Raw genomic sequence first — 23,917 nt, 5'->3', positions numbered from 1 at the left:
TACATAACGACGAAGCAGGCCCAAGTACAAAGATGTTTTATTTTTCTAATACTCTAAACTGAAAAGTAATTTTTACCTTTCATTTCTTCATTAAATGCGATCGAATTAATCTCTCCTTAGAATAATTAGAGGAAAATATTTATCAAATCGAAACTGTTCCCGCGGTAATTTATTGCAGGCGATATTCAACCACAAATTAAATAATCGAAACGCGAGGTTTCACAAAACTGCAGTAACAAGTACAAGGTACAGATTTTGTGAAATCTAGGGAAAAATTTTTTATTTTTTTTATACGGCACACTTGTCTCTACGGTGTTTCGATATCGAGGCTCGATAATATAACTCGGTAACGGGCTTACCAAGATCCCCATGACTCGTTCCCTTGGCGATATAATCTCGAAAATTATCAAATTAGTAACAATAACGTCGTTTGATTAGACTCACGCGCCAACGAACAGAATCAAATCACGATCAAACTGCCCGGTGACATTCACGTTACGAAGTTTGATTCTTCAAAATTTTCAACACCCGTTAAATATAAATATATATATATATATATTTATATTTAAATTAAATATATTAAATATATATATATATTAATGCCCAAAATTTGATCGCGCAGTAATTTCGAGGCGAAAAAATCCGTTTCGATGAATTTTTCAGCACACGCCAAGCGCTTCGGTGATTCCCTTGATATTGGATAACGTTGCTCCGGTAGGTGAAATTTATTTACTGCAAAATATAGATGATTATAACGTTACAGATGTGTGCGGCAGCAGTGTGATACACCTTCAAATTCTATACGTACATATATATAATCTTCCTGAGTTTCACCTAGACGATCAGGTTATATGCGGTTTTGGGGTGCAGGATACGGCCGTAGATTGCTTGAAATTAATTAAATTACCGCTACCGTATTAATTGACTTTTATTGAAGCTAAATGAAATTCAATTAACCTCAATAATCCCCGCGCAACGTGTTAACTGCTGACTGAAACAGTTTCACCTCTCGTTTATATATGTATATATACATATAATAATGTAACAGCTATCGGCAGGCGCACAATTCGCGATCCGCCCCCGCGAAGATTTCCTGCGGATCAAAAAAAAGAGAAAAAAAAAAACCGCAGAAAAAAATGTCAATTCAAATTAACCAACGCGAATTAAATTCTAATTACAACGGAATTCTTTCTCTCTCTCTCTCTCTCTGTTTTTTATTTTTTTTATTTTATTCTACTTATTTTATTGCTACTTTTATCCATTCTTCATCTATTTCTACCATTTCTTGAATCTATTCATTTATTTTCCAACTTATTCTTTAATTTTAATATTTACTTATTTCATCCGCATTTATTGCTCATTTTTGTTTCATTTACTTTCATCTATTTTTATCACTTCATCGTTAATTTTATTTATTTATTTATTTTTTTTTTTTCAGCTTTAGTTTTAATTTTGTCACCGGTTTTATTGCATTTTATATCTGTGCACATTCTACGTTTACATTTATTTACGTTCTACATACCGCATGAGGGTCCCAGGGTGAATAAATGCTTCTCTCTCTTTCTCTCTATCTCTTTTTCTATTCCAACTACCGTAACGGTGCAAAAAAACCGTTGTAACATCCGTACATTAGCACACTACACTGCATTAGGTAATTTGAACAACGCCGTCCGCATCAGAGACAATTTCAGTACCTAAAACGAGGGATGGTGCGGGGGGACGTTTGTTGGGACATTAGTGACGGAAGAGTGACCACTGGGAATTTGAGGACAGCTGGTATGTGTATATAATACCAATGTAAATAGGGATGGTGCTTTCAGGAATGCGAGCAAACTTGGCGACAGAGGAATTGTTTAATTGCTCGCCGGTCGGGTGTTACAGGCGTACAAAGCCGAAGCAACACCTTGTCTAGAGAAAAGCGTCCCCTGAGAAAATGCGAGAAATAAATCATGAGACAAGCTCAATGCGGGGGAAAAAGAAACGTGGAAGCAATTTGAGCGCGTCTGAGTTTGAAAAATACGGAAATTGCGAGGTCAGTGTACGTGTATAATGGACTCGGAATGGAAAAAGAGGATGATACTTTGAATTATCGATGAAAAGCGATCTATGCGAAGAGAAGAGAAGAGAAGAGAAGAGATTTAACAAGGAAACACAAAAAAAAGGAAAACGAAAAGAGGGTTACAGTGAAATCGCGTGTCTCCTCGGTTCGCGTGGCAACGAACCGTATAAGAACCGAATTGAATTCCATACTCTTTTGCAATTATACACAGCGAGACGAGCTTTCACACCCCCGCCCATTAAACGCCGACCACCCAAGGATGCACGTAATGCACCACTGGAACATCACGCGAGGATGGCTCCATTCCTCGTAACGCAAAGGCAAGATTTTCGAAAGGTTCGGGGGAAACAGGCGACAAGACAAGGGAATAGAAAAAAAAAAATAAACAAGCAAGGATAACAGAAAGGAAAAAAGAAAAAGAAAAATACGGAAGGATGGAGAAAGAAAATTCAATTGCAGAGAAATGAACGTGATTATAAAAGCTCAGACGTGTGCCTAGCCACGTAAGAAATAACTTTATTTCCTCCAGCCAAAGAATTTCTATCAAAGGAAAGAGACAAGTGGGGAGCTTCAGCTGCATGGTTGCAGCCGGATGCAGGCTGCTTCCACTTATACTCCCAAGAACTATTATTGTAGAGGAATAGGAGGTCGGTGTCTAGAGAATCTTCTCGATCCGGAGTTTCAACCTTCCACCTTTCGCGAAGGAACGAGCCAAACGAAAACTAAGTGAAATAAAAATACAAGTTGTGTAACACTAGATTTTAGACCATTAAATGTAGTATTCTATGATATTTTGAGTCGCCAATTATACGTATCTGAAATCAGATACCATATTTGTACCTTAATCAAAAGTTGTAACAGCGCTTCTTTGATTATCGATTCACATTTTTTCATTCATTCGCCTTCGGTACCTTACCTTATAGATTTTATTGGTATGAAAAGAAGTAAAGAAGTTGACCGAGGTTAAAACGAAACCCTACACGGTATTACTTCGAGTTACGAATAACAAATAGAAAAAGAAAAAAAAAAAAAAAACACCAGAACAAATTTTATAAAGGAAGAAAAATTACTTGTTGTTTTATAACGCGTCGTCTGCACTTTGCAAAGTTTAAAAAATTAATTCGATTAAACCGCTTAAATACCGTAGCGTTTCGTTAATCCGTAAAAAAAAATAAAAAATCACGCCGACGTGTGTAAAACGTGTAATCGTCGTTTGCGTTTAGTTCGATCGCATGTATTTGTACTTAGGTAGAAATTACGCAGAGTGCAAATGCGTGATAATATATGATTTGGGCCTTGCGAAATTGAACGAAACTCTACGTTATTCCGTCGCACCTATTTATCACAAACTGCAGCTCAGGGAATAGGGAGCGAGGCTTGATTTTGCGGTCTTTGCCTAACGGATGTAAAGTAAACTTGACGTATACATCGTATAAGTATTATGTACGTACACCTTCCTCCGGCTTATTGTTAAACATCCGGAACCTTAAGTCGAAATCTCGTCTATTATTATTATCGTTGTTATTGTTATTGTTACTGTAATTATTATAATACACGTTGCGCGGAGAGGAGTCGGTTTCGATCCCCGCTATTATTTAGTATCCCCGTGACTGCCCCGCACTTTGAAAATTAGTTTCCCTAACCGACGTGAGGCCGAAACTGAATGGAAACCAACACGCAACACGGCCATTCCCTGTAATCATTATTATTATCGTTGCTGTGTTGTTGTTGCTACACGTACGCGCATCCGACTGCTTTACAAGTTTTATTAGACTGTTCTGGATACGGAGAACAAGCGAAATGATTCTAGTAAGCGTTGAGAAAAAAAAAATAAATAAAAAAATTACCGATCCGGAATTGGATTTAATTATATGCGGGAGTAAAACGAAAGGCGAATGAAAATGCGCGTTATTTCCAGTTTGCCGGTAAATTTGTTGAGGAAAATTTTTCGGAACTGAAAATCTTGGATTATTCGGAATTTCCATGTTTCAGATTTAAAAACTTTTTCTCACATACGCACTTTCGTAACTTGGACTTGTCGAAGTTTTGCCTTTTTTCGCATAATTTGTCCTTCCTTAATTTTTTCCTTTCGAAACTTTCGGACTATTCGATGTTTCGTCAAGGTTTGACTTCTTTACTTGAAGTTTCGCCGGCAAGAAATTGGGAATTCGACGCTTCCGGAACTTATCGAATTCGGAATTTCAACACCGGCCCTGCATCCATACCTGTAGTCCCGTACCTTGCAGAGAATATGATAATGGATAAAGTTACGGGTTAGTTTGATATTAGCATACCGTGCGGCGTATGTACTTCCCACACCTCGAGGCACACGTGTAACGCACATATTCCTAACGAGCTCACACCGCTATCTGTGCTGACCGCATGCCGAGTAATCTTCTTCGCTATATGTATACACACACACACACACACACGTATATATATATATATATATATATACTATGCCTGCCACCGCCGCTGTCCGGTTCTGCAAACTGTTTTGCATTTACATTAAACGAAAATGTTTTCAACTCGGACACATATATATATTTTATACAAATATTTGTATGATAAAAAGAGCGAGAAGTTTAAATGAGCAAAATTGGGAGAAAATAAAGAGAAATGTGGGGGCAAACATGGTCTGGAAAAATCGTGCGGTTGATTTTTTTAAATCTATATATATATATATATATATATAATGCGATGACAAAATTTCCTCAAAGAGATTGGCAAATTTTCACCACGTGACGAAGAAGCTGTTGTTTAAATTTGCTCTTCGCTAACGTATTTTTTCAGACAAAATAGATGACAAAATTTAATTGACAAAAATAAATTGCAATTATATCAAATTCTCCTCTGAAAATTGATTAAAATGTATTGCAGTTTCGATGATTGTGAATTGATTGGCGAGGAGCGGAAAGAAAATTCTTTTCGAAGTATCTTTAAAGTATCGGTCTCACGTTTTTTTCATATTAAACAAACGTCTGTTATACGCGCAAAAAGTATGATATTACGAAAATGAAAAACCGTGCCTGTTGAAAATTAAATCGATCTTGTGCGATACGAGTAAGATAGGAAAACACGCAGAGAAAGCTTCAAGTACGTAGATTTATATGCTGATGCTTTTTTTATCGATTACTTCCGGTGCAAAAATCTACTCGGCTCGTTACCCGGTATCGACTATTTTATGCCTGCCTCGCAGCTATATTTCAGACGTATTTCCCGTAGTTACGGACACTGCATCATCTTCGTATCCGTGTGTTGTATACCAGTGCAGTTGCGATATCGTAAAGTTGCGTATTGCTTCTTAGAAAAATACTACTCATCTATCCCTGATCGTGTACCCAAGAGTTGAGAAAAGTGATGAAAATAAATTGTACAGAAAGTGGAAATTCCACGTGAACCCGACCAACTTCTGACCCTCGTTATTTTTGTTATTCTCTTTAAAAAATTTTCTGCAATTCTCCCAACTCTGAAACGGTAATCTGGATTTATTCAGATTTTTTATTCTCCCTATCAATTATTTACAATTATTGAGAATCATTTTTCTCAAAATTCTCGAAAAACTGTACTTGTTTTCCAAACATTTCACTATTAATTTTTTTCGTCAACCAAAACATTGTTTAAACGGTCCGAAGATCCCAAAAAATTCCTGATACTTGTACTTCAATTGTATTCGTCCAAAGGTTTCAACTTGTTCATCTTCTCGATGTAAATATAAATTTTTCTCTGCTAGTTTCGCCTTTTTTTTTTTTTTTTTTCCTCAACTTTTACGGGCACTCATTTACGGGGCACTTTGCTATAAAATTACGGCATATCCTGATTACCGTATTGTACAGTGATTGTCAGGGGCGTAATTGTTTCGACTTGATTAATGCGGAGCACCTGAGCTTTCTCCTCTTTCCCTTTCCCCTCTTCAATCCAGCCACGCCATCCCCCCATCTCCACCACAATCAGAGGCTGCAATGATGTACGTGATATACACGTATACAACTACTCAAAGAATTTCAACTATTTATTGAAATCCGTTGATCAACATAATTGACAAAAGAAATAAAACAAGTCCAAAGTTTTGCTTGCGATTATAAATATTAACGATTCAAACGTGAAGGTGATTACTATTATTATTATTAATTTATTGCCAAATTGATACAACCGTCATCCTATGCGTAAAACTTGTTTCGAAAATCCAGTGATTGTTTAAAAAAAAAAAATAATAATAATAATAAAAAAAAAATAACGTAATAAAGGAACACACATTTTCCGGGAGCTTTTCTCGCTCCTTATCTTTTTCATTTATGAAATTTGGCGGGCAAGGTTATCGCTGTCGGGAGCCTGAATCTTGGAACCACCCGTCGATATTTAATCTTCCATTTTTCATCCCGAGGCGAAAACCCGCGGATAGTTAAGAATCTCAAGTAATCAATATTTCGTACCCTAAGCTCCGAACTACGGCTTAAAATACAACGCAATTTCGCCAGATCCGCATTTCTCGACTGAAATATTAAGTCTTAATGAAATAAATAGAGTATAATATAAACATTCGGGCAATATATTAGGTACAATAAAAAAATAAAAATAAGTAAAAGAATTCTGTGAAACGAAAATCACGTTCGAGCTTGAAAATAATAATCAAATACATAGGTATCGCAATTTAAAAATCTTCTTATTCTCGCTGTTCAATTGTCGAAAATTCAGACAAGCGCGCCCGAAAGAGTTATCGATCAAATTGAAATTAATTACATCAGCGTTAAGATTTGAATTCTAAAGGGGATTGAAAAATGTATCCTCCGGATGAAATAACAAAGGATAATGAAGAAATCCGCTACCCCGATAGGTACACTTTTCAACGAGATTTTAAGCACAAAACTTCTCGAGTCTTGTCATTCGTCACGAAACGAAGGAATAAATCGTCCCCGATGCTTCAAAGTTTCTCAACCGATTCATCAGCTTCCTCGCTAAATTCCCAGGCCTCCGGTATAATATGGACCGCTAACCATGTTACATCGGTGCGTACTTAGGTGCCTGTGTGTGTGTGCGCGTGTGTGTGTGTGTATGCATACCGACCCACTGCAGATTTCTCTTCCCTAACGAGAAACTCGTCTCCTCGTTCCACGTAAGAAATTCAGAATATTAATTACGCGCCCTTATAGGTATACGAGTGGGTGCGAAATAGAAACGATTTGATTTATCGTTTCAGGGTTGTACGGGATGATGGGTTTCTGGGTAATTTATACATGGGGAATTCCATCCGAAACCAACCAACGTCTGACCCGTGCCGTTTTTGATTTTGTTCAAATTTTTTTTCACACTTTTCATTTCACTGTTCAATTATTTACAAATATCGAAAGGGACTTTTCTTCAATCTTTCGATAAATTATCAGAGACCGTATTTTCTCTTCCAAACATTACAAGATTTCGTTTTTCATTATTTTTTCCGTACCTATTCGAAAATGTTTTTGGTCATCTGAGACGTTGTTTCAACGATCTGAAAATTACCCAAAAATTCTCAAAAGTTTTATTCTACGCTTGAAAAATTTTTAGACCGGTTTCATTATGAAGCGATTTTCATCTTCTTCTTTGTTTTTTTTTTGTTTTTTTTTTTTTATCAACTTTTAAGTGAAAAATAGAAGTTTCGAGAATTTTCGGAGAATTTTCAAACCATTTAAACAATGTTTTAATTAATCAAAAAATATCACAAGTATTCAAGGTACCGTTTCGGAGTTGGGATAATTGAAGGAAAAATGTTAAACAAAATGAAAAATGTTGAGGGTCGTACGTCGGTTGGGTTCGCATGGAATTTCCCATATATTCCCGGCCCGAGTACCTAATCGAAAGAATCTTTTCTACCGCACTGTCAATTACGAGAAAAACCACCGTGCGCGTGTGAATATTATTCTCCCCCTAGCCTTCCGAAAATCCCGTCGCATCAATTTTCCCCTTCCCCCCCTACAACGACATTTGTATAACCTGAGCTAAAATCGCTGGATCATTTTTTATCTCGTTGTATATTTTTCATCCTTGCTAAAAAAAAAAAAAAAACATGTTTCAACCGTCAAATTTTGTGTTTGAAAAAAATTTATCTCGGTCAAACGTCGATTAACAATTTTTTTTTCTCTCTTGCCAACAACTGTCTAAAAATGGCGAGATTCGATACATGAATTATTAAATTACTCTACTGTTCTGTAATGCGGAAGAGAATATTTTTTTTTTTTTTCTTTTAGCCTCTCGTTGTCGACTCCCGCTTCCCACCTGCATATAAAATATCCTCATCCTTGCACTAATTTCATCCCCCTAAACCACACAATTTCTTCCCTGAGTACCGGCGCAGCTTTTCCAACTGCATAAAAGGCGAAGTATTCCCGGCTCGTTTGTTAACCGAATTTGCATACATCGTTCAAGTCTCGTAGCGGCAAGTACTTATTATTTTATACCAACTACCGGAAACCTTGTGACATTTTATCAGCACAAAGCAGCTCTGATTTTGTCTAGATATTCTTATCGTTATTAATTTATCTTTCTTTCCCGAGAGAGTCATTTTATTTTGTTTTTCTCTGTCCATTCAACTTTAGAAAACCATATAAAAAAAAATAAACAATCCTCTCAGTCTCTTTGATAATTACACAAATTACAAAAGTTACAACATACATACGATTCGAATAATATTATATATACTGAGAAAAATCATTTTTAAGCAGGGAAATATTTCTCTCCGAGCATAGAATATTGCTGTAAAAATTCGCATTGAAAATTTTCAATAACGAGTTGCGAAATTTCGCGCCAAATGCCGGTTTATCTACGCGTAATGAGCAAGCGGTAACCGCGGTTGCAAATGGACAGTGAATTCCTTGAACACTGATCCCGTTGACCGAACCCATAGCCGGTGAACACCGAATAGCAGACGGGCGAGGAAATGGGCGAACTGGCCATTTAGCGGTCGACCGCGACGTAATCATTTGAGGTATCAACTAGAAAGGGGTTTCACCGTTTCGCCTTGAATGCCTACGTTTTCCCCTTTGTACTCGGCGATCAGCAGCTTTTTTACCACCGAGTTGCCGGATCGCAAAAGTTGGGGCAAAGTGCACCATCGGTACAGGATTTACCTTTTGCTTCACATTTTTTAAAACGCGAATCGATGTGTCGCTGTACTTTTAGTCGATTCAAGAAGGTTGGTCAAACAAAAATCGATCCGTTTTTGTACGGATTTTATTGGCCAACCGGTCCCCTTGATACTGTCAAAAAAGAATTTGGAAAAAAGAATATTACGATAGTCGAAAATCCACGTACTTCTTAATCAAAGTTCAATTCACGTTAAGAAAAAATTTTTTTTAGTAAGAATTTTTTCACATCGATGATCCAACTCATCCTTGTGATATTTTCGTCGGAATTTAAAAAATCTAATATCAGATTCGTAATCAGCGAGCCCGTGATCCAAAGACCAAATAAAATACTTATCTTGTTACAAATGTTGGCTCGGCACAATAATGCGTGACACAAAGGGTTGAAAGATGAGAATGATTGCGCTTCTCCTCGACGACCGTACGGCTTTCGGCATATTCGTTCAGGAAAATTCCGTTTCTCCGATTAACTCTTAACCGAGAACTCTTGCCGCGCGCGGCTACAACCCCTGATGAAATCCCTGGATAGTTGGTGGAGTTGTCGGAAGGGATGTAAAAGAGGAAAGAGGGGGGGGGGGGTGGGACGTTAGCGGGATTCAAATGAGCAACGGTCAAGCGGTGGAATTGCTTCGAAACTTGACCTAAAACTGTCTGTCAGATAGGGGTATACGATATATCGGGCTCGCGGAAGAGAGGGGTGAAAAAAAAAAAAAAATAAAAAAATGAATTCCAACCATCCCCTTAAATTTTCCGATCGTAGCTAGTACGAAAAACGGATCTATCAGAAAACGTGAATATATTTTAAATCGTGCGATATGCGTAATGTTCCCATGATTGTTGATCAACTTCTTGATTATTCCGCGTCTTGTCACTGGCCTGCGCTTATTCGCGTCGCGGTTTAGAATTGTCGAGCTAAGGGGATGACATTCCAAAAAATACCGATATTCAAATCGATCCATTGAAGCGGGATACGAAGGAACAGAAATTGGCCAAACTCGAGGCATCTGGCTCCTTGCCAGTTGAACCTTGTCTGGTGCCCCTTTTGCGGACCAACTTCATCCTGCAAACCTCTCTCTCTCTCTCTCTCTTTTTCTCTGTTTCTCTCTCTTTTACTCCTGCAGCACAACTGCGTGCAGAGTTTTAATTACATTTTCGAACTCCTGACCGCAGCGTTTTACATCTATATATATATATATATATATATATGCGTATACATTACACCCACTTCAAGGCCGTTTTACTCGCGATCAAAAACTCATCCTCATCTGTGTGTACGGTACATCGTATTTTTTTTTCTTCTTATTTTTTTTTTTTTTTTCTTTCTCCCACATTAACTTCTCTTCTGTTTCAAATAACACAGAGTGTATAGGTGATGGCAAAGTTTTCCCATATATGCAGGAACCTGGCCAATTCACCGAGTAGAGCTTATAGGAATTAAGTAAAACTACTTTTCGGGTGAATGTATAATAACACACTGCAGGGTATAATCGTGTTTTTTCCTATTGTACAGAAACTTTTCGACGGTGAAACGTGTGTTTAAAAATAAAACAAAAATAAAATCACGATTGCGGGATAAACCCTTTTTAACCGAATAGCAAACTGAAAATGCCTGGCCGTTATTTATTTCCGTTTTTCATAGTTACACAAGTTATTATCCAAAATGAATAACAGACTTTTACACCATTATTGGGAAATTTTTCGCTGTGCAATTTCAGTACATTCAGAAAAGGACGTAAACCATATCAAACTTATTATACTTTCGCCTCTGTAACTCTACGCGTATATATATATATATATACATACATACATATTACTTTGTTATTATACATAAGCGAAATTTTTCTCTCTTCGTCGCGCCCTATAGACAATATTCGTTATTACGGATCTAAGAAATTTTTTTTCTTTAAATAAAAAAATTAAATAAAATAAAAATAAAAACCGTCAACGTGAAATTCTTACAAATTTTCGTCAATTCCATTTCCATCTCGCAGTGATTAATTATCTTTTGTAAAGTTGTACACGATACGCGATTCGCAGAACTTAAAGACTTACAGACACGAGAGTTTCCAAAAGTAGTGAAAAGACGCGGGTCGGCGATACTGGGCGGAAAAGAATGATCTATAATGGGGGGAAAAAGACGAAAGGTTATACAGCTGCTGTACCACCGTCCTTAGAGGCGTGACTGTTAGTTATCACGTAATCATGTAATCTCGTTAAGCGAACCTGTGCTCCGCGACGCGAGGTGACTGCACACCTGCGGACTGAAATTACAAAATTAAACGACGTTGAACCAGAGAGAGAGAGAGAGAGAGAGAGAGAGAGAGAGAGAGAGAGAGAGAGAGAGTTGGGTGGAGCACGACGACGGTCACCGTAATCGAGTTACCTTTCGTTTTCGACCTTACGGCCCGTAGAAAAAGAAAACGTAAAACAAAAAGAAAAAAGAAAAACCACTGCTAAATTATCCTCCCCCCCCCCCCCCCCTTTTCATTTACAGAATCAGACGTCCCCAAAATTTTCTTCCTCGTCTGCATCTGATACAATTAAACAGTAGTTTACTTTAATTTATGTGTGAAATTTTCGTTACGATTTTAATTGTCCGACGAAAGATGAGGCAAGGAAAATCGTAAATACTGTTATATAGTAATTAAAGGAATGTTGAATAATTTCAATTTTTTCTACAACTAGGGACGGACGTGATATTTTGTAGAATTTATAAAATCTTCTTTTGTTCAATGATATTAATTCGTTGTGGGCTGATGTTGAAACAATTAACGAGGGGGATAAAAAATTATAAGTCCTTGTCGAACGTTTAAACATTGATTTAAATCAATCAACATCGACAAGTGAATATTCCACGAGTTTTTGTAACGCACGTCACAAGCCAAAATCGAACAAATATTTAATCCACAGTCCTTAACGAATGAATTTGCTTAGATAAATTGAAATTTTCTCAAGTCAATGTGTAAATAATTTTTTTTCATCTCGCAAAACAACAAGTAAACATTCGTTCGATTAAAATAATAATCACATTGTTTAAAGTACAGGATCGTTGCGTTGGGTTGTTTAGTCAATGCGATGTAAAAATAAAGAAACAGAACAAAAAAAAAAAAAGAAAAGAAAAAAAAAGAAGTCCGAGCGTACCTCGGTGTTCGAAATATAATTGAAACCTCTGCCTAATACAACCCGCCGCAGCATTGGCGACGAAATTGACGTTAAACAATTTTCGCTTCATTGTATATATGTGCAAAAAATATATATATAATGAAAATCCCGAGTGTCGAATGAAAAATATCGGTACACGCCGGAAGAGAACTAGCGCACATTGTGCAGTCAGCGATCATTTATCACGCTGCGGGACCCCGTTCGGATATATTCCACCTCCCTTGTCCGCCCCTGGACCGAGACCCGAAAATCCGAGGGGTGCCACGAACTGGGCAAAGTGCGCGTAGCTGGTATAATATTCGATACAGATACCCGCTGCAGGGCTCGGGGAGCATCCTGCCCGTTGTACCTGTAACTTGTGGTTAATTAATTGATTAATTAATTAATTAATTAATTAATGACCAACACCGGAGAGCCGCGTTGTGTGATTAAAACCCGTCACGCGTTACATCGCAGCGAAGCCGCCGACGGAAATCAGAAGCTGATTTTAAAATTTATCGTTCTGGAATTAAACTGATCGCGGAATTGTTACCGATGGGTGAAAAGAGAATTATAACTAACGGCTTTGGACTGGCCGTGAGCCAGCCATCGAACTTCCCGTTCTCACACTATAGGTGCCAATTTCATATGAAAAAATGAAATACTAATATACAAATCGAATTTCGAACTGCAAATTCAGATTTTAGAAGCCCTCGGGTATGAGATGAAAGTGTGACCATTTTTTTTTTATTTTTTGAACCACTGTAACGGATCCACCGTTGAAAATTTTCGAAGTCTGATCTTGGATTCGTCATCGGTGACGCAAAAAATCACCACCCACGAATTGCTACCACAAACCGAATATTTTTAGTCATTTTCGTCCACCATATTGGATTCGCTGTTTCGGATTTTGCAAATCTGATCTCAGATTCGTAATCAGTCCCGAAACAAACGTTCGAGTACCAATTTTCACAAAATTTCAAATGTTTTTGTTTTTTATCCAGCCTATACAATGCTCCGAATTTAAATTTTGCAAATCTGACTTTAGACTCGTGATAAGCGACCCAAAAAATCTTACTGTACCAATTTTCCTTCGAATCCATTCATCCGTTCTCAAGACATATATTCATCATATTTATTTCATTTCATTGAATTTTGTTATTTCAATAATTGAAAAAGTAGCGAACCAATCAAAGCCAGAATCCAATCAGTTCTGAGTTTGGAAAAGCCGCGTCGATCGAGACTAAAATCAATACAACACCGGTACAATTCATCTGTATCTGTTCTCTTATAATAGCGTCATATTTAATATATAATAAAATTTACCGGTGGTTATTAATTACTCCTGTCCTCAACGTTATACGTGTTGGTATTATAGGTATGTGTATATGTATATAAAAAATATACATATATGTGCATAAAAGTATCGATATCCTGACGTGATTGAGTGCCTACGTGTAATACGTTACACCTCAACCACAGCCGCAAAATTTCTAAAGCTGCAACGCTCGGGTTTAAAACATATAGAGTAACGAATACGCAGGACACTTCCGGTTCTACTAAATATCAACGTTGTGTAACACGTATCATCGCTACACGCGGTACGACGCAAATTCGTTAATTCTCAATATTCCAGACGCCGAAGATTTTGGTTAAACGATTGAAATCGATTTCACGCGCAAAAGAATAAAATGAAGGAAGAAAAAAATCCCCCCTTCCCGAAAAAAGCATGACAAAAATCGACGGTAAACGTGCGGCGTGACATAGAATTTCTAGTTCGGAGTGAACACGGCAGTGTGTAAACTTGTCCAATTCACATCAAATATGCCGTCTGTCTTCCGTTGTTACCGGCGTTAGCCCAACTGCAGCATTCGGGATGGTCAACCATCGTGCAAATACCCGTTTGGTGGCTGCTGCGGGAACAGGAACACGGGTGTGAACCACTCTCGCAATATTTGTCGAACGGGTTAGTGGAATATGTCGCGTGTATATGCGGGCGGCTTCAAAACCTTCGTAAAATTTAGGAACGGGCACCGCAGGAACGATTCGCACAACATTTTAATTTTCATCAGGGATGACACACGACGCTTTGGTGACGTTGAATCGAAGGTCCGTCAACCATGGCGTTTTACATTCTTCAGAGAAACAGAAAGAGAGAGAGAGAGAGAGAGAGAGGGAGCTTTTACAGATACCCTGACAAGGAAGGTATCTTGACTTCATGCGGACTACGTTGTAGTAGGCTAAAAACTAAGTGTTTGATAAGCGAAGGGTTCATTGGCAAAGCAGCCAAACTCAAATTGTCGATCAGGCTGATTTCAAATGGCTTAGGATAGTGAGAAGTGAGAAACCCTTCGTGTAATACGAGGAATACAAAAAGACAGGAATGAGAGGTGCTGGATCCATAGCTCGAGTTTCGTTGCGTGTTTAGCGCTTGCTGGTTATAATGGGTATACCGTAACCTTACCTCGAGTTTATGGAGCGGCATACCGCCCCCAAGCCGCAAACCCTCTGCTCGTTTTCTCCACTTTATTGAAAACTCCTCCTTCAACCGCGTGGTTATAAATTCAGAAGACTTCGGGGGGGTGGAAGGAAAGCGTTACGTCCCGACGCCTTTGCCGAGGAGCGAGCGAGGTTTGGGTTGTATTATTAATATTATAACGCGGAAAATAGAGACGGGAAACGGTCATCGATCATCCGGGCTTGTTTTACCTTAATAAGGCCTCTTTAGGTCACCTCTTGAATTCAATTATCCACATCTTTAACGTCGCCGTGATCCTTGGATAGAAATGTGATACCGATGATGATGTACTTCACGGGTACTGTAGAAGAAAAATCCTGTGCGAACTTTTATTTTAACATCACCGTTTCCTACACGCCGTACAATTCATCCAAATTTTTCTCACCAAAGTAACACCGTCGTTATTCATTGATTGGAAATCAGTACTTTCGCGAAGTCTTAAAACTTCTCGACGGCAATTTTTTTCCATTTGGAAAGAAAAAGAAGAAAAATGGCTCAAAAAATGCTCTCCTCCTCCGTCATTCTCGTCCGAATACCGCTTGTTTCCCAATTCGCCTTCGGCTAATCTCCGGACAGCGAGAGATGTTTAAGGTTTACCACCAGAGTCTTGTCGGAGAACAAGGGAGTAACGGAGGTTTCCCTAATCCGAATTCCAACCCTTGGTATCCGGCCCGATTATGGTCGTGGTCAAAGTGTGCCAACGTTCAGCGAGGTTTCGCGGTCTTGGGATTTCCCATCACCTGTCTTTGAGCTCTACCTTGTACGGTACCATACCTTTAGAAACCGACCAACTTCAGACACAAAGAGACGCTGCTGCAGAGATGCCTCGGTTAGGCTCGGGGTGTTCCCACTTTAGCCGCGTGTTGGCACATAAAGCCACCAAACAGAGATCGTGCATCAAATCAAAAACTTCCTGTTTAACTTGCCGCGAGGTAATTTTAACGCCCGAAACTATACAGACACTGACTTGAGAGTGTTTGTTCAAGACGTTGCGAAACGCTCGGGGAGATCCTACTGGAATCTTGTCTCTCAACGTCGGGAGAATCACGAACATTACGTGAATTCCTGATCCTTGATGCGCGGGGATATTCTAAACCCTTGTGCAGTAACGAACGAATTCGGTTCCGGATACGAGAATATGAATATCCGTGATGTTACAGGTCTTGGACATTCGTTGCCCGGAGAGTTTTTCTCGTTGCTTATCTGACGTCTGCGGTAAATGTCAGAGTTCGCCCGGCGATAAAACCCTACGAAAAAGACAAACCACCATGGGGCTTTTTTGTCGTCTAGAGTCGACTCGACGGCATTTTCAGTGAAGCAACTTTGTACAAGTTGGCTTCGGGAGCGGTGAGGTTAAGCGGATTCTGGCCGATTACAGAGCACCGCAACTTCAAATGTGCTACCGCTGCTTCTGCTGCTGATGCTCACGGAACATCGCAGCATCCGATGTGCCGGAAGCTTGTTCCTCGAGCAATGAGATCACAAAAGAAGGGATGAAACCTTGCAAGCTGACAGACAACGAGAAAATCTTACGATATAACATATTTGGTACTTTTATCCATTCGCCAAATTCTTCATTCTCGACGTTTATTTCTGTAATAAGAAATAATTCTTCCAACCCCTCGTCGCACCCTCAATAATTCAAGCTCATGGTCTAACACCACCCGTACCTATATAATACGCGTTTCTAGTGCTAGTCATCGTGCGTTTTAATCACACCCTTTTGCGCCGATGTGAAAGGTGGCTGCTATCGGCCGTTAATGGTCTACGGATATAGTAGTAGGGGAGGAAGAGGAAAGGAGGAAAACGATTCCAACGTTATAGGTTATGTTAACAGCGGGTCGCTACCCGATGGGGTACCCATTCCCCGTTTCTCGACGCGGTGTGCAGGAAATAGCGAAAAAAAAAAAAAATAATAAATAAAAAAATAAAAGGAATGCGAACCTCTTATAGTCCAGGAACAAACGTTCGAGCTCATCCTTTGAAGATTATTGTTATTATTGCTTTTTTTTTTCATAACCGTTTGTCCGTGCTAAAATTTATATTTTACAAATCAACCAGCAGTGTTCGTTTGTTAATCATTATGATCGTTTCTATTTTGCGAACGTTGTAACTCCGATTGATCCATTTTTTTTTTTTTTTTTGTTTTTCCACCTTCTTCGCTCACGAAAATTTCTTGCGATGGCTTTACTTTCACTTTCTTTTGCTCATTCTCTTTATTTACCCCCGTTTGAGTGCAGCCGCCGCGACGCAACATCTCGAAAAAGTTCTCCCCTGAATGGGAGAATGAAAATATCGAAACGACACTTTCCAAGTAATCACGAGTATCTAACGCGCGGATTGGTGCTGCTGGTGCTGATGCGGCAGCGGAAACCAACGCTTTCTAAATTGGAGTCACAAATTGCAAAAAAAGTAAAGAAAAGGAAATTCTTTCTCACGGTGTATTCCGACCTGTGAGTAAAAAACGGGCGTGTGGATCGAGGAGTGTTTCGATGGAACAAAAACTGGCACGATTATTACGTATTTCGTGATGACGAGAAATCACGTGAGGAATAAATTTTATTTCGATTACACGATTACTCATCGTTTCCAAGATATCATATGATTTCAATTAGCATTGTGATTACAAAATGATTACCGTAATGTTGATATAGGTACTGATAAGAAAGAAAAAAAAAAAAAAAACAATTCAATGGCAGAGCTTAAATCACTGACGTACCGATTTTATCGATACGATAAGGGAAAAGCGAATTTCGTTGCTGACGGTTGTTCCCAGAGGATATATTTTTTATGTCGACGGGTGAAAAAAGTCCGCCACGATATGCCGTTGAAAAGCGTTGGACGAAGGAGGAGAAAAGAAGAGATTGAGCCTCTGGTCAAAAATCCCAAAGTCTAAAAGCCTGCCACACCGAATCTGTTTCGCGATGCAAGTTAAACGGAAAAATATCGGATACTGGTTTTTAGAAAATCGTGGGATTGGTCGGTAGTTTGAGTCTCGGGAAGAGCGTTAATGCCGGGCTCTTTTGACCGGAACTAAGGCACTCCCGTCTCTTTGGAAGAAGAGTAGAAAAAAGAAAAAAAATAAATAATAAGTGAAAGAATAAAAAAAAAAAAAAATAAAAAAAAACTGTCTCGACGTGATTTTAATACCGAGGAGGTCGACAAAGCAGAAACGAGATGATGAAAAACGCGGCCTCTATATAGCTCTAGAAAAAGAAGGTACAAAAATGGGAAAGAGGAAAGTAATCATAATAATATATACCCCTGATATACCATAAGATTCAAGTTTCGCTCATTGCCTCGCGTCCATCTTTACGATCGTCTAGGGTTACCATCCCTTACTACACACTATAAAAAACTGGACAGCCTTATTTCCGGACGGCAATCCTACGTGAATGTCATTTATTACATACACCTATAATATAATATACACCTATGTATATTACGAAAGTTTACCGCTTACGATGAAAATAACGAACAACGCGAAATATGACGATGCATTATATATAAATATTACATATATATATATATATATATATATATGGGAGGGTCAATTATTTCCAATAAGAAAAAAAAAATCAATCGGAATTATTTCGTCCGTTGTATGAAATAGCTTCGTCGTGTTTCAAAATCTCTGACTTGTGAAATCACCTCATGTACAATATATATTTTTATAAATTCCAGCAAAAGAGCAAAAAGCTCTTCGGAGCAGGCAGGGAAAGAAATTGTAACAATGAATAAAAGTGCAAAAAAAAAAAAAAAAAAAAATAGAAAGCAAGAGAGAAAGAAACACGACGATAAAAAAATCTTTAAAAATTACCAACGACGACGAGAAAAGCCGGTACGTACAGCCGACTCGGTGCGGGTCACTTTGGTTAAAAAGTATGGAAGGCTGGTTTATCAGGAAAGCTGCTCACGTACTGGATGAATGTCTTATTTCTTGAGTTGAAAACTCTCCGTGAGCAAGAATAAAAAAAAAAAGCAAAAAAAAGAAAAAAGAAAAGAAAAAAAGAAACAATACAACAAGCAAGAGAATGAAAAAAAGGTAGATTTTACAAAAGGTGAGGGGACCGAGAAGAGAGAAAAACCTTGTGCGTCAAGTTTCCCCTTTTCAATTGATCCTTCAGAATTGCATACGATGTTATAATAATTAAATTCTTCTCTCGGAGGAATGTTTGAAAATTAATAAATAAAAAAAAAAAAAAGTGTCGAATTTAATGTTTTACATCACAGAAATAAATCCGAAGTATAAAATCGCGTTTCGTGTACGATGACAACGCTGAGGCGTGGTTGGTCAATGCCAAGTTTTCGTTAGGTAAATATAAGCGAAATTTTTTATCCCAGCTTTCGGATTATCCGCGCTTTTCATTTATCGTCGCTGCCGCGAGTCCGGCATCCGATTTAATTGTGGTTCTCCCCGTGTGCTCTTTGGGTAAACTTACTTGCTTACCGAAAGTGTTTTATACACAGAGAGAGGTATTCGGACATTCAGGCATTAAATACCAGCAGCACGAAACGTGTTTTGCCCAATGTTGAAGATTCCTCGGTTACGTGTACGAAAGCACCCTTCTCTCGCCCTTCCATCCTTCACATTCCACGCACGTAACTCAGGATTATCGGATAACTGATGATATCGTCTTCCATGTGCCAAGCATCCCTCTGTTATATCCCGCAGTCTGGCCGTTGGTCACCGGTCGGGAATAATTTTTACTCTCGTTTGTTTCGTCGAGTGAGCTGGATTATTTGTTCCTTTTTTTTTTGCTTTCGTTCCGTTTCTTTGCAAAAACGTGTAAATAAAACAGTGAAAAATTTCCAAGGATAAAAGTTGAAAAAAAAAACAAAAAAAAAAAAAAAAACAGCGGTAATAAGCGTTTAAAAAAAAACACCTGTTACAAGGATTTACATCGGACAATCTTGTGTGAACCCTGTTGAAGTGATAAATTTGCGCTTTGCATCGTCTTAGACAATCAGAGATTACTCGATCACCGTTTCCACGTTTGTGATGAGAGAAAAATTGAAATAAAAAAAAAAAAATAAAAAAATAAAAAAAAAAGAAGAGACTCGAGGATATAATAATAAATAAGCTCGGGCGAATCATTCGTCGTGTCGGCGTAGCGGCGTTGAGGGATTTCGAAGGAATCGGGCAACTGGATAAGAAAATTGAGGGAAGGCTGCGTGTGATGGAGGGAAATACGTGAGAAAAATCACTATCGTGGATTATTGTGGTGAGTTTCCGAAGGGGGCCACCTGGCCCGGGGGATCCCTGAGGAAGAGGTGGCGGGGATCCCCCAGGAACGAGGGACTGGCGAACTCCTCGGGATGCAGGAGGGGAGGAAACCTGAGGGAGGACGCTCGTTTCATCTACATTTCCTACGCCCTTCTAGCGGATCTTCGTTACTTCGAACAGGTAAACAAAGTGAAACGGCGTAATATCTCGGTAAATATCTGAAAATCGGCGTGGCAATTTCATCGTTCGACGTTTGTCGAGTTTGTTTGTTTGTTTGTTTCTTTCTTTCTTTCTTTCTTTCTTTCTTTCTTTTTTAATCTTTCTTACCTTTCTTCCCTACCTTTCCTGATTTCAAACAAATTAAACCGAACGACACGAGGAACAAAAAATCAAAGTGTTTTCGCCCCGCGATTCAACGAGAATTTTTTTGGGTCTACGTCGTCGTCTTCGTCGTCTTCGTCGTCGTCTCCGAATTCTCGCACGGGTCGAATGAGATCGTAGCGGAAGACGTTGTACCGCAACCAAGACATTGATTAAAAGCTCCTCTGCGGTTTCTTGTCGCCCCTAAATCTCCCACTGTCCCAAAATACTTGAGAGAAACGTTTTAGCCCGGCTAAGAAACCGCGTTTCTACCTCCTCCCCCTCCCGCTCTTTCTCTCTCTCTCTCTCTCTCTCTAGGCAACGGAAACGCGTTAGAGAAACCTCGTAGATCCGTATCCAGTCTTCTTTTCCAGTCTCGAGACACGGCGTTATTTGTTTTTCCATTTTTGCCCATAATTACTTTTCATCACCTTCGGTGGCCTAGATACGAGAAAAGCGTTGGTTTGCGGTCGAAGATCATTTTTTCATTCGCAATATTCGGCATAAAAAATATTCCTGAATAAAATCGTTCGTTGAAAAGATTAGGAAAAAGAATTCACACGTACAAATTGCTGAACAGAGAGAAAGAGTTGGCAACTTTTCCTTCGACACACTTGACGCCTTTCGGAAAAATCGAAATCGCGGTTCGACCAGGCACGAAGAGCTTCGAAATTCTCTCGGTGTAATCGATCATCGTACCGTTCGATAATTCGCGTTCTGTGATTTCAATTCCTCGATTATAAAATCATCCGCAGCGTGAATTCAGAGCCAGGGAGAAAGAAAGGTTATTGCGAAAACGTTGAGAAATCCGTTTCTCTTCTCGGTACCGAGAGAAAGTAAAAAAAAAAAAGTAACAAGCAAGGATATTGCAGACAAAAAATTGTATTTGAATATAAAATGAAGTGACGAAAAAAAAAAAAAAAGAATACAAAAAAATTGGCAAGATATATAAATAGTGAAAATTCGAAAATTGGGATTGAAATAAGCCGGAAATGGTCCTTTATTTGTTTTTTTTTTTCTTAATTTTTAGATTTCAACCGTCGCAACTTGCGCCATCCCCATAACTCAGTCAAAGCGCCATATGTGACAATTGGTTAGCGGGTCGGGGTGCTTGCACATAAATACAAACGAAGCGTTAAATAAATTATCGACTCTTCCTACCCGAAGCACCGACGAAATGAAAACTTGGCAAGTGCAGGTGCAGCATCAGGATAAAAAAAAAATAAAAATATCTCGTCAACGGCTGGTGGTTCTCGCATAAAGGGGGGAGGAAAAATTATGCGTTTAGTTTGTACAAAAAATTTACAGGCACACGGAATGAATGATGGGAAGAAAAATGAAGTAGATAAACACGAGATTGAACTTTGCAACGTTACGTCTGTTATTAGGTATTCGAAGAAACATTGAAAGAAAAATTCCCGACTAGTTATCTTATAATTACGTACTTTGAAGAATTTGAATTTTCAAAATACATGTCACACGAATTATCACAGATTATTGCATGCTTTTATTTACAATCCTTATGTTCGAAATAGTGGCTTTTTTTTTTTATAAAAAATTCAACGATGCACGCATTGACGTCACACGGAATTCAACCTCGCAAGAAACAATGAGAGAGAGAGAGGTAAAAAAAAGAAAAGAAGCGTAAATGTAAAAAAACGTAAAATGAAAAATCGAAACGCGTTAGTTTTCTGATTCATCAACTGCAGCAACTGCGTCCCTTTTCCCTCGCTTTTCATTTTTGCTATTTTCGTTTCCATTTTTTCTCTCTCTTTCTCTCTCTCCCTGTCTCTCTTTCCTTCATAGCAACACGCTCTGCGCGCGCTTTTGACACGTACGGTCTACGTAATACGATTTCGAGGTGAAAACTGCAGCAACAACACGGGGTGGATACAGTGTATATGTATATGCGTATGTATATATATATATATGTATCGGGTGTCGTTTCCGTTCGTGTAAACGGAGCTGACGTCAGCAGAGCCCGCCTGCGGCGGAGAACAACGCGCGTTAAATGCGGGACGGAAACGAAACTTCGAATTCTGCGTCCCTCCGAATGACGATGCATGGATGGCATACATGCCGCTGCGGGTTGAAAATCGCGAGTGACACAATTTTCTGCTGCTCGAAAATCGTTGCCTCGCCTGAATGAGAAGAAGAAAAAAAAAAAAAAAATTGACAAAAAACAATGATTTCTGCTTGAAAATCGTGCCAATAACCATGAATGAAGAAAAACTTGGGAGATTGGCTGGTTGACGTCGGTGAATCGCGATGATCAAATTTACATTTACCGAAAAATAACAATAACAGTTGTACCGAGTTGGACGTAGGATTTGAAACGTCTTGAGGGTAAATGTTGCTTATAATAAAGTTGCGGTAAACGGGAGAGCAAACGGTCTAACGTATCTTAAAACAAACTGTCTAATTTCGCAACAAATTTACGAGCTGGTAGTGGTGGTGGTGGTGGTAGTGCTGTTTTGCTACTGCAAGAACTTCACTTTACTTCGGTGAAGAAGCGGCTGGAGGCAGCAACTAACAATCAGTGTACCGCCAACCGTGGACCAAAACGTCACGGTCTCTTTGAACCAACGTGTACGATAAAAATGAACGGAAAATGAAATAATACATCAAGTATAAGACGAACGAGTTCAAAAAAAAAAAATAACAAATAAAAAATCGCACAATTTATTCATTTTTTTTTTTTTTTGGTGTGACTCGCGCGATGATCAGTTTTTACTCTCGAGTAAGGAATAAGATATTTTTCTCTTCAAATTTGGTAAAAAAATTTCACACTGACTTGACATTATAAGACGAGGTTGTTGAAAAGAAAAGGAAAAACTCACGTTTCTTTGTAGATTACATGTTATTGTATAACATAGTGTGTAAATGAAAGTTTGTGATTTTTTTAAAATTAATTTTGTGATTTTTGTTCATCATTTTTTGATTCAGGATCTTCAGTCGGAAATAGAAACACACCGAGATGTCTACGCCTCGTTGAACGGTACTGGAAGGAAGCTTTTAAGCTCATTGGCTAGTCAGGATGACGCGGTAATGCTGCAACATCGTCTCGACGAAATGAACCAGCGATGGCATCACCTCAAGGCAAAAAGCATGGCTATAAGGTACGATAGTTTTTTTTTTAATTTACGTACGGATACGTATATTGTCAGCGTAAAACCATTTCGTACTCTTCGTCGAATCACGATCGGACACTTTTTGCCGCAAAATCTCACCAAACTCGGGGTTTGAAATTTTATTACACTGTAATATACAAAAAGAAAATATTTGCCTCGATAAATACAGAGATAAGAATAAAGAATATTAAAAAAAAAATAAAAAAAAATAGTTTACAGACATACGCGCAATTCTCTGTAGTAATATTTTACATGGGGTATATGTTGTATAATACGAATGGCGACGTGAAAACGATCGGCAATGAGGCGAGAAATTGGACGCAGGTCGATTTAGTATATATATATATATATATATATATATCGGTT

General features: G+C 38.6%; 1 protein-coding gene and 1 long non-coding RNA gene across 11 annotated transcripts in view; one reads left to right on the top strand and one right to left on the bottom strand.

The window, feature by feature from the left end:
• The window catches only part of LOC107224485 (dystrophin, isoforms A/C/F/G/H), a 325,712-nt gene that overhangs the window by 232,943 nt on the left and 68,852 nt on the right, over nucleotides 1-23,917 (top strand). For all 10 annotated transcript variants that reach the window (XM_046745769.1, XM_046745771.1, XM_046745770.1 and 7 more), the window contains one exon: nucleotides 23,367-23,539. In XM_046745769.1, the coding sequence (XP_046601725.1) occupies nucleotides 23,367-23,539 (173 nt within the window). The remainder of the gene's footprint in view (nucleotides 1-23,366; nucleotides 23,540-23,917) is intronic.
• Nucleotides 1-23,917, bottom strand: part of LOC124295502 — a 53,830-nt gene that overhangs the window by 4,445 nt on the left and 25,468 nt on the right. The gene's annotated exons all lie outside the window — the stretch shown is intronic.

Source organism: Neodiprion lecontei, chromosome 7 (genome assembly GCF_021901455.1).
Source record: "Neodiprion lecontei isolate iyNeoLeco1 chromosome 7, iyNeoLeco1.1, whole genome shotgun sequence".
Classification (NCBI taxonomy): domain Eukaryota; kingdom Metazoa; phylum Arthropoda; class Insecta; order Hymenoptera; family Diprionidae; genus Neodiprion; species Neodiprion lecontei.
The sequence above is the reverse complement of the archived record's forward strand: the minus strand, read 5'-3'. Positions and strand labels throughout refer to the sequence as shown.